Source organism: Garra rufa, chromosome 5, assembly GCF_049309525.1.
Source record: "Garra rufa chromosome 5, GarRuf1.0, whole genome shotgun sequence".
In the NCBI taxonomy this organism is placed as follows: Eukaryota; Metazoa; Chordata; class Actinopteri; order Cypriniformes; family Cyprinidae; genus Garra; species Garra rufa.
This window is the reverse complement of record NC_133365.1, coordinates 12,662,747-12,674,746: the sequence shown is the minus strand read 5'-3', so window position 1 is coordinate 12,674,746 and position 12,000 is coordinate 12,662,747. Positions and strand designations below refer to the sequence as shown.

Here is a 12,000-nt window from a genome sequence, read left to right as displayed (position 1 = left end):
AACACTAATTTTTGTTCTTTTTTTAAAGCTAAAACTCATGAAGCTTAACAATACAGTGTTATTTCTTCCACATCTTAGATTATGTGATGATTATGTGACATTTTAAACATTATTGCAATATAGTGGTTGTCTCTTTTGTTTGCTTTTGCTTTGCTAGGCTAATTTCAGTCGGTAGCATTTTATATATTTTAAATGCAGAATTGAATAATATTTCACATAATTTCTTAACAAACTGTGGTGGAACCATATTGAAATTGTGTGAAATTATGTTTATTTCACTGTTTGTTAACACCATATGTGACCCTGGACCACAAAACCAGCAATAGCAAACAATACATTATATGGGTCAAAATTATAGATTTTATTATAGACTAAATTATAGACTAAATTTTTGATTAGTAATATGCATTGTTAAGAACTTTATTTAGACCACTTTAAAGACGATTTTCTCAGTATTTAGAATTTTTTGCACCCTCAGGTTCCAGATTTCAAATTGTTGTATCTCGTCCAAATATTGTCTTATCCTAACAAACCATACATGGATAGCTTATTTATTTATTTAAAGATTTATGTATAAATCTTAATTTAAAAAAAAATTACCCTTATGACTGGTTTTGTGGTTCAGGGTCACATAGTTTTTAGTAGAAGGTCAGAGTAAAATTAAATCTGTACATAAAAGGTATTAACTGTATAAAAAAATAATAATGAAGGCATGCAGAAAAGTTATAGCGAATGTGTGGGTGGGATAGGAACACTTTAGGTCAAATTGTTCATTTTACAAATGCAAATAATTTACAAACCAAAAAATATTCGAACACCAGATATAATATTTGATATATTATATCTATATAGTTATCTGACATTATCAAGATGAATTTGTTCTGACACAGTTCAACTCTTGAGTTATTGTTATATTGTATTACCATTTTCTAAACTATAACGAATAAACTGTGATGTGAGAAATTTTGAAGGCGTCTGAATACATTTTGTTTTGACGGTATGTAGATGCACCACTAGAGAGCGCCATCAGCAGTATTTTGGTTATATATCCTGATACAATAGTTAGGGCTTTTCCTAACTTGTCTAAATCTAAAATAGATAGATCTAAAGATCTAAATAGATCGATCTAAATACTTGCTATCATTTCACAGTAATAGAGCTAGTGCATAGTAGATCATGGTTTCATTTGTGACGTATTAAAGGAGTAGTTCACTTTCAGAACAAAAATTTACAGATAATGTACTCACCCCCTTGTCATCCAAGATGTCATCCGTGAAGAAATGGTGTTTTTTGAGGAAAACATTTCAGGATTTCTCTCCATATAATGGACTTCTATGGTGCCCCTGAGTTTGAACTTCCAAAATGCAGCTTCAAAGGGCTCTAAATGATCCCAGCCGAGGAAGAAAGGTCTCATCTAGCGAAACAATTGTTTATTTTCTAAAAACATTTACAACTTATATACTTTTTAATCTCAAACGCTCATCTTGCTGAGCTAGACAAGATGAGCATTTGAGGTTAAAAAGTATAGAAATTGTAATTTTTATTTAGAAAATAACCCATCGTTTTGCTAGATAAGACCCTTCTTTCCTCGGCTGGAATCGTTTAGAGCCCTTTGAAGCTGCATTTTGGAAGTTCAAACTCGGGGGCACCATAGAAGTCCATTATATGGAGAGAAATCCTAATATGTTTTACTCAAAAAACATAATTATGACTGAAGAAAGAAAGACATGGACATCTTGTATGGCAAGGGGTTGAGTACATTATCTGTAAATTTTTGTTCTGAAAGTGAACTACTCCTTTAATATAGATGTACAATGAATTTATTTAGTTTGGTTTAGTTTTATTCTCCATAATCTTTGGAGAAAGAGGTGGCCAGTACATAAATCTTCTTTAAACACTGCCCACTTGTGTTCCCTTTCGATACTTTCACTCGTACTGCGTCGTAAGACGCTTATGGGAAAAGCTCCTTTTCTCCTGAGACTGAAGCATTTCAATAACGCAGTGTAACTGCACGGCCATTGGTTCGTGCAGTGTTAAAGAAACGAACCAATGGCTCGGCAGCGGAGATGCACACACCTATGGCGATGATTCGCGCCCGATCGCGCCAAAAGGGGCGGAGCATCTGGCTATATAAGCGAGCATTTCGCCATAGGGAACTCAGGTACTTCGACTGAAGCGACGACTGAGTCGTGCAGCTACCTAGCACGGCCAGCAACGCAGTACTCGTTCCCGTATCTCAGGGAACCGAGGTTACGAAAGTAACCGAGTACGTTCCCTTTCGATACTTTCACTCGTACTGCGTCGTAAGACGCTTATGGGGAACCAGTACAATCCCGCCGTGCTAAGGTAGAGGAACGACTGACATGACCCTAGCACTAAAGGGCCAGTAGGGGCCAATTTGTTCGATCAGACAACCTGATAAACATCCGTTCCAAGGAATAAGTGCAACTTGGAGCTCAAAAGAGGCCAAGGTGCACTATATATATAACATACTGGTAACAGACATACCACTATGTGGAAAGGACCCGAGTCTGTAAGACTGGGACGTCCAAGTTATAGAATCTGGCAAATGTGGACGGTGAGGCCCAGCCTGCCGCCGCACAAATTTCTGCAATGGAAACCCCACTAGACCACGCCCAAGACGAGGCGACGCCTCTAGTCGAATGGGCCCTTACTCCCATGGGGCATTGTAGGCCCAAGGAGGAGTAAGCCAGCGTGATGGCTTCCACAATCCACTTGGATAATCTCTGTTTAGTGACCGAACAACCCTTGGTGCGGCCACCAAAACATACAAACAGCTGTTCTGACTGCCTAAAAGGCGCAGAACGCTCTATGTAACATCTCAAAGCCCTGACAGGGCAGAGAGGGTTAAATCCCTGGTCTTGCTCCGTAGGAGGAAGAGCTAAAAGGGAAATAATTTGGTCTCTAAAGGGCGTAGAGAGACTTTTGGGAACATACCCACGTCTTGGCTTCAGGATGACCTTAGAGTCATTCGGCCCGAATTCCAAGCACACAGGGCTCACAGAGAGCGCCTGTAGATCACCCATGCGTTTGACTGATGCTAAAGCCAATAGCAAGGCAGTCTTCAACGTCAGAGGGCGAAGGTCTATAGACTGAAGCGGTTCGAAGGGAGGGCCTTTCAGGGCCCTCAACACTGTGGGTAAGTCCCAAGACGGAACCGTGATGGGGCGAGGGGGATTAATCCGCCTTGACCCCTTTAAAAAACGAACGACCAAGTCGTTTCTTCCCACAGATTGACCGTTTACAAGGTCGTGGAGTACCGCTATAGCTGCGACATAGACCTTGAGCGTAGAAGGGGATCTCCCTTTATCTAACAGCTCTTGCAAGAAGGACAATATCATGGATATGTCACATGAAATTGGGTCCGCACCGCGGGTGGAACACCAGGCGGAAAAGACAGACCATTTGAGATCGTAGAGCCGCCTCGTAGAGGGTGCTCTAGCTTGTGAAATAGTACTCAAAACCGACTCAGGGAGACTTAAAGGCTCCCGTCTAGAGCCCAAACGTGCAGCGCCCACAATTCCGGTTGGGGGTGCCATATCGTTCTGTTCGCCTGTGTTAAGAGATCTCGTCTCAGTGGCACGGCCCATGGTGCTCTCGAGAGCAGCCTGGGAAGATCTGGGAACCAATGCTGGTTCTGCCAGAATGGAGCCACTAACAGGACTTTGAGTTTCTGTTCCCGCACTCGTCTGATGACTTGTGGCAGCAGAGCGACAGGAGGGAACGCGTATAACAGGAGATTGGGCCATTCTTGGGTCAATGCGTCCTGTTCCTTCGAAAAATAAATTGGGCAGTGATGATTGTCTTTTGAGGCGAAGAGGTCTACTTGCGCCCTGCCAAAGACAGCCCATATTTGCTGAACCGTGTGAGGGTGAAGCGTCCATTCGTCTGAGGAGACGTTGCTCCGAGACAACATGTCTGCTCCTTGGTTCAGTTTGCCTGGCACATGCGTCGCTCTCAGAGAGCGGAAGTGCAACTGAGCCCATTTCAGGAGACGTTCTACCATCGTAAATAGACGTCTCGACGAGAGGCCCCCTTGGTGATTTATGAAGGACACCACTGTCATACTGTCCGAACGGACTAAGACATGGTGACCTCTCAATGCAGGTAGAAGGGTGTGAAGGCCTAAACACACTGCTAGCATTTCCAAGCAGTTGATGTGAAGGCGACTCTCCGCTTTCGACCATGTGCCGAAAGCAGGTTGGCCATCGCACAGCGCCCCCCAACCTAAGTTGGAGGCGTCTGTCGAGACCACCTTCCTTCTGACCACCAAATCCAGGGGAACGCCCTGTTCCATCCATTGAGCGCATTTCCAAGGAGCCAGGGCTGTTATACAGGCCCGATCTACCTTGATGCGCTGGCGTCCCAAACGCCAAGCTTGAGGAGGAACCTTTGGTTTCAACCAGAACTGCAGGGGGCGCATTTGAAGCAGCCCCAGCTGAAGTACTGGAGATGCTGAGGCCATAAGGCCGAAGGGCTCCTATTTTGAAGGAAGCCGCGAGCCTGCGAATGGCTTGGGCTCTCTGCGGCGCAACTGCTGCCTTCATCTGACGTGAGTCGAAAACTGCTCCCAGGAACGCAATGCGTTGGCTGGGAGACAGTGCGCTCTTGGCAAAATTGACCTTTAGTCCTAGGCACTCTAAGTGGCTGAGGATTAAGGATCTGTGGTGCGTTAGCTCGTTTTCTGACTGGGCTAGGATGAGCCAGTCGTCTAGATAGTTCAGAACGCGAATTCCCATCTGTCTCAGAGGAGAAAGCGCTGCGTCCATGCACTTTGTAAACGTGCGAGGGGCTAACGACAGTCCGAACGGAAGGACTGTATATTGATATGCCACTCCCTCGAAGGCGAATCTCAAGAATTGCCTGTGATGGGGGGCGATCTGAATGTGGAAGTATGCATCCTTCAGATCCAGTGAACAAAACCAGTCCCCTTTGCGTATCTGCGAGAGGATCTGTTTTAGTGTAAGCATTCTGAACGGCCGTCGCATGAGGGCGCGATTCAGCTGTCTGAGATCGAGGATGGGACGTAGACCGCCATCCTTCTTTGGAACGAGGAAGTAACGGCTGTAAAAACCTGACTCGCTCTGTGCTGGGGGGACCGTTTCCACGGCGCCCTTGGCCAACAGATTCTTTACCTCTAAGCGCAAGACGTCTGCGTCTCTGCTGCGCACTGAGGTGGTGATGACACCATGAAAGCGAGGAGGTCTTCGAGCGAACTGGAGTACATAGCCTCGTTCTATTATACCCAAAACCCATTTTGACACTCCGGGGATGGCTTGCCACGCCGCGGATCGTGTCGCTAGGGGCTGTAATGGTTCGCACAGCTGTATGTTGTGTGAAAGCATTTGAAGAGGAAATTTGCTCTTTTCTTGAAAATGTTTGTTTTTTATTTTTTCCTCTATCACAGCGGTTTGCTGTAAGGGCGCTGATACAAAGGGCCCGTGAGTCACAGCTGTACTGTTTACAAACATGAGATCCCTTACACTCGGAACGGTACGGAGTGAAGAAGGGTTGAAAAGAGGCACTTTGGGGGCTGGTCCAGCTGTCGCGAGACTTGGCCCCTCCCTCTTCCTGCTGCTGAGATCAGGAAGACGCTGGCGGCGCCTGGTCCAGCACCACTCTTGGCCGAGGTCCCTGACGCTTAGGGAAGGGAAAGCGCCAAATCCGTAGCGCTACGTATCTCTCTGAGCGGGGAATCGTCCAGGCTCAACTCGTCCAGACCGCGGAGGAGCTTTGCTTGGTACACCTGGAGTACCGCCATAGAGTGAAGCGCTGAAGCTGCCTGTCCAGCAGACGAATACGCTCGTCCAGCGAGGGTAGAGGTCGTTCTGCAGGGCTTAGACGGGTGTGACGCCCTCGCCTTCCAACCGATAGCGGTGGGCGGGCAAAGGTGCGCAGCAACTGACTCGTCCAGCGGGGGCAGCTTCTCGTAGCCCTTTTCCTCGGCGCCGTCGACCGTAGTGAGGGCAGCAGAAGAGGAAGTATGGAGGCGGGCTGAATATGGAGCACGCCAGGACTTAGAGATTTCGTCATGGACTTCGGGGAAGAATGGTGAAGCTCGCTGACGAGGGGCCTGGCGGCGCCCCGGCAGAAACCATTCGTCCAACCGGCTCCTAGAGGGCTCCTCGGGAGGAGACCATTGAAGATCCAGCTCCTCGACAGCTTTAGATAGGACACGGAAAAGTTCGGCGTCCATACCGGCGCTGGCGGCGCTGGATTGCGCAGACGGCAAGGGGGCGGGGTCATGAGAAGAGCCCGACAACTCCTCTGCGTCAGATGCGGCCAATGACATGCTGTCATCCTCGCATTCACTTCCTCCGAAGGAGACCAGATCGCTCGCAGCCGCAGAGGGACGCTGGTCAGGATGTAGGAAGAGAACTGGCGATTCCTCTCCATGTGGTGAAGGCGAGGCACGCGGGGTCTGAGCCGGCGTGAGCTCGCCTGTCACCGCGCTCTTAGCTCTCCTGCCCCGCTGCTTCTTCCTGGCAGGCTCTTGCGAGGAAGTAAGCGGGAGGGCGCGAGGAGCGGCGTCGCTCTCTGAAAAGAAAGCTAGCCGCGAGCGGAGGGAAGTGAGACTCATATTCCCGCAATGGGAACATTCCGTCTCACTGAGCGCAGCCTCAGCGTGGGCGTGACCCAGGCACGAGACGCACTCAGCGTGAGTGTCAGCGGCGTGCAGAGGGGCTCTGCACGAGCGACAAAAACGCCTCGGCATTTGCAACAACGCTGTAGAAATTGCTCTTTTTAATTTGCTCTTTTAGGTGTTCGCCGGATAGCAGCAGGGAATCAGCTCCGGAGCGTCAATCCGCCGAGCAGTGAAGATCCGCTGCGAGGCTCGTCAACGGCGAAGAAGAGGCTTGCTTGAGCGAAGTCTGCGTAGTCAGTCTCTGCGAAGATCAGAAGTCGTCGCTGAAGAAGAAGGATCTGAGTTCCCTATGGCGAAATGCTCGCTTATATAGCCAGATGCTCCGCCCCTTTTGGCGCGATCGGGCGCGAATCATCGCCATAGGTGTGTGCATCTCCGCTGCCGAGCCATTGGTTCGTTTCTTTAACACTGCACGAACCAATGGCCGTGCAGTTACACTGCGTTATTGAAATGCTTCAGTCTCAGGAGAAAAGGAGCTTTTCCCATAAGCGTCTTACGACGCAGTACTCGTTCCCGTATCTCAGGGAACCGAGGTTACGAAAGTAACCGAGTACGTTATCTACAAAGAAAAAAAAAACACTTAAATTTAATCTTTGGATAACACAGGTGGCCATTGCTTAAAGAACAGCTGCATAACAGTCAGTTTTAAGATCTGTGTTGTCTTCAAGATACTTCTGTTCAGGGGGATTGCCATATTGCAGTCATTTTTTTTAGCACACCCTATTAGGGACTTCAGATTTGACATAATTGTGTATCATGTGACGCAGCAAATCTTGTGATGATCTAAAATACAGTCGCATTTCCCCGCTTTTGCTAAATTTTATTTTTATCATGTGTGACTTTAGTTCCTATTTTATCTGTTTTATGATCCTTTGTTTATATGTTTTGTTCCATTGTCTTTGATTCCCGGGTTACGTTTGTTGGCTCGTTTCATTTTACGCAATCGCACTGCCTGTTTGTTTTGGCATAGGCCTACACGTATCAGATTTACCCTTTGTTACACATTTTTGTGCCTGGATCTTAACCCTGCTCCAGATTAATCACACTTATTTATTATTTGCAGCACCCTAATTGAAGTATACTATAAATACAGTTATATATTTCACACTTCTAAACCAGCTCATTTCTAGAGTTATTTCAGAACAATTCTGGCCATTTCATCACTTATCAGTGTCAGTTCAGTTCAGTTCTTTAGCTATCTTCTCCCCATAATAACCTTGGCACAGGGACTGTTCTGAATTTCCCCTTATCTTCACTATGAAGTAAAGAGCAGAAATGAAAACCACAAAGAATTCAGCGTCACATCTTATGACTGTGACCTTCTTTAGAGATGTAGGAAATCTTTAACTTTCTCAAATCTCATTTTTATATTGTATCAATTTGCTTAAAAAAAATCAGTGAATATAACAAATAAAGTAAGAGCATACATTATTATGAATACATATTTATTCTATTACTGATCAATCCAACTCACTGTTTTGGATCCAAACACTGGATCTTGTTATTATTAATGTCACATACAGTGTAATATCTCTGGATATATGAAAAATACATGTTTTGCTGAAGTGCTGTTAGATATACAGTGTATTAAACAGATAAATATAACCAGATGGGGAAAATGCTTTCAGTATGTCACCAGTTTAATATTTTGGCTGTGTTTCAAAAAAAGTTTTCAGACTGTCTTCTGACTTTATCTTGAACTAAATTAAAGGATTGATAATATAATACAACAATCAGATGAAAAGAAAGGGCATACTTTATATTTCTTTTCTAGTGATTCTAGCTGCATTTCTAGTCATTTTTAAAAAGATTTTTACATAACATGCCACATGATTTGACTTTTTTTTTTTTTTTTTTTTAAACATCTGTACATTTGACCAATAAAACAGAGAAAAATCTTAAATCCTCGGTATAGTCAAGGTTAATTCAACAAATTAGATACTGAATGGAAAATACGTGAAAAGAACTAAGAAAATGTCCTAACTTCCCAAAAGGCAAACAAACTAAGTAACCAATGATGTTTTTCATTTATTTAAGGGTTGGTGAATGTTAATGTTTGACTATAAATCTTGTTAATACAACACTAAATGAAAAAAGTTTTTAAGCTTTTGTCTGACTGCCAAAATTTTTTTTGCTTAAATCGAAAGAAAAACTATTAATAATTATTATTGCCATTGTGGTTTGTATATAGTCTATACGGACTTTTAAATGCAGAGACTTTCAAATGTCTAAACAAGTGGTCATTTCTGTTCCGTCCAGGCAACATTATCCTCAAGGATGATGGATTTGTTGTTGAGAGCATTTCATTGGAAGACTGAAAAATGAAAGTAAGTCAGTCTGTGCTTTATAAGGAACAGACCGTATAGGGAGGAAACATTTTTCTGGAGCTGCCTGTGAGGTGAATCATGAATCAGGTTGTTCTCACACTATTGTGTGCTCTAGTGTTTGGAGTGACTCTTACACACTCTGCAGGTAAGCCAATATCTAGTGTATTTCATTACATTTGCATCATATATACACAGTAAAAGTAGTAACGGCTTTAGTTAGCTCTTTAACATATATTGTTAACACGTGTAAAAAATAATTATTAAATGAATAAAGTATGACATTTCTAAACATTGAATGGGCTTTAATGGATAATAAAATCCATCCTTATTGAAAAATAGTGTATCTGTTTATTTGTTGTTACACAGAAATGTTTGACCACAGTTCATGGAGTCACCGAACATCATGTTTGTTGATGTTGAAAAGAATGTTATTTTAAAGTATGCATAATAACAAACATCTCGTAATATGTGTGTTTTGGCATTAGAGTTATTTTCTGTCAACCAATCAGTGATTACCGGCTTGGAACAATAGATTTCCTGCTCTGGATCTGTTGTATACATTTGTCCTGTCCATAACCTTGTCATAATTGTATTTATGTAGGGCAAGTAGGGGGGGCATCACAACGCTGTTTGTGCAGAGGCAAACAGCTGAAAGCAGTGAAGCCCAGATGGATTCATACAGTTGATTTGTTCCAACCAAGTCCCTCTTGCTCAAAAACAGAAATTATGTAAGTATGCATACATTTTTATTTCTTCTAGAGATTTAATATATTAATATAATTAGACACTGTAATGAACAATTGCAAGTCCTCAATTGCATTTACAGTGAAACAATTGCATTGCATTGTTTCCCTCCCTGCTGATCGTAGATTAACTCTGACTGGAAAAGGAAAGGAGACTAACAGGAGGTTAAAGGTGTGTTTGGATCCAAATGAGATGCAAGGACGGAGGTTACTGAAGGGAAAAGGGTGAGATATACACCGTTAAGCTACTACTAATTGAATGTATATGTTAATGTGTTGTGAGAATTAAATTCTGTGTCACTGTGCTAGTATTCTTAGGAGGAAAAACAAAAAGCAAAGGAACAGAGGAAGAAAAGAGAAGGTTAAGAAGTATGAGGACAACAATGGTTATTAAAAGATTTCAAAGCCATTTAGCCATGTATTCTTTTTCTTTACATCTATTTATTGTTTTATGATTTTAAATACTACATAGGCTGGTTTTAATCAGATGATCAAATGAAATAATGAGAACATGAATACAGTTATGAGCTGAAACACTGTTTAAGATAATGTATTTGATATATTGTGTCCATAATTACTACTTAATAATAATTAATTTTTTACTTTTATTAATTCATTTTTATACAAACCTTTTTAATCCAGATGAAATCTGTGTGTGATGTAACCATGAAATAATAAAATAGAAAAAGTTCATGCTATTTTGGTATTGGTTGTTTACTTAAGAATATTAGAATGAAAAAGTAAAAATGTTTGATTTAGTGCTTAGCGTGTTAATGCAGCCGATTAATTTTTCCAGTTCATGGCATTTAAAAAATATTATGCAGTTAATGCAGGGATGGAGCTAGGGTTGGCCACCCCACTCACAACTGCTGCTTCTGTCAATTTTTTTCTTGCCAAGAAGTGCATTTATTTAGTCGCAGAACATCTGTACGACCACATCAAATGGGAGACTTTTCAGACACACATTCCAACTTACTTCAGCACCAGGCGATAGTCAAATGAGCATGTGAAAGGTACAGGTACAAATGCATTATTAGTCTGTATCATTTCATATTAAAGCTCAAATAAAAATATGAGCATGCGTGTCAGATCCATGTTTGGTTCAGCAGCGGCAGCTCTTAATGTAATAGCAGCCAAATAACCTAATAACCCAGCTGCTGCGATGTCTGTTAATCAAAGAACAAAAAAAAAAAAAAAAAAAGGAAATCAACTTTTGTTTTCATCTGTATTTCATTTAGTATTTGTTGTTTGATAACTTTATTCAATTTCTGTATATTTCCTACTTGCTAAGGGGCATAAGTAAATAATGGGTTTATGTGAAGATTGTTTTAAATTCACTTAAATTAGAAGTTGTTATTTTTTAAAGTCTAATAAATGTTAAATTGCTAGCTCTCAATTATACTGTAATGTTGAATGGCTATAGTCATTTAAATGGTTAAATAAAAACAATATCCTAGAGACATCAGTGGTTTCAGTGATACTCCAGTCATTAAAATAAAAATTATTATAAATAAAATGTGTGATTAATTTGATTAGACTTTTTTCTATGATTGGCAGCACTTTGATTACATAAGGATGAATTACAGTGGACCTTGACTGTTCAGTCTCCAAATAACTACTACAACAAAACATTTGTTTAAGTCCTTTCATTTTGCAGTGTAGTCTATTGCTATCTGATAGAGATTCTAATCAACTGAAAAAAATCATTACAACAATATCGTTTCGTCATGCTCATACTCTATAACAAATCACTCTTTGTTATGAAAAATTAAGAAATTGCATGTGAATTGAAGCCTTTGCTGAGCAGGACATTGAAAAGCTGAAGTTTTAATGGAAAAATTTGCCTCTGCAGAAAAGACCTTGGGAAATCTGCTGTTCACACACAAACACAATGTGTGCATTTATGAGAAAAGACCATAGTTATCCGAAAGTGAAAGCACAAAAGGCCACTGTAGTTGTGTAACACTGTATGTCATTTTAGTCTGGGGAGAAAAAAAGTTGAAACCAAACTGATGGCGCATACTGATATCAGATGTTGCAAACCAATCAGATTGCACAGGTAGTCAAACTCCTCCAGGATGGCACATCCACACATGGGGGAGTAGGAAAAGGGGGGATTTCCAGAAGTGGGCAATGAACCAGAGATGGGGGAGGCAGAGGGACTAGAAGGCTGAACGGAACCATCAGAGAAAAAGAGCTGGGTGATTAGCAGGCGATGTAGGAGCCAGAAGGTTGGATGGGACCAGCATTATATGTGACCCTG

General features: G+C 42.3%; 1 protein-coding gene across 1 annotated transcript; it reads left to right on the top strand.

Annotated features, from left to right (window-relative positions):
• The first annotated feature begins 9,072 nt into the window (after positions 1-9,072).
• On the top strand, positions 9,073-10,420 carry cxcl20 (chemokine (C-X-C motif) ligand 20). Its single transcript, XM_073840653.1, has 4 exons — positions 9,073-9,139; positions 9,596-9,722; positions 9,864-9,962; positions 10,047-10,420. The coding sequence occupies exons 1-4, from the start codon at positions 9,073-9,075 to the stop codon at positions 10,129-10,131; spliced, it is 378 nt and encodes a 125-aa protein (XP_073696754.1). The 3' UTR covers positions 10,132-10,420.
• Positions 10,421-12,000: the final 1,580 nt, after the last annotated feature.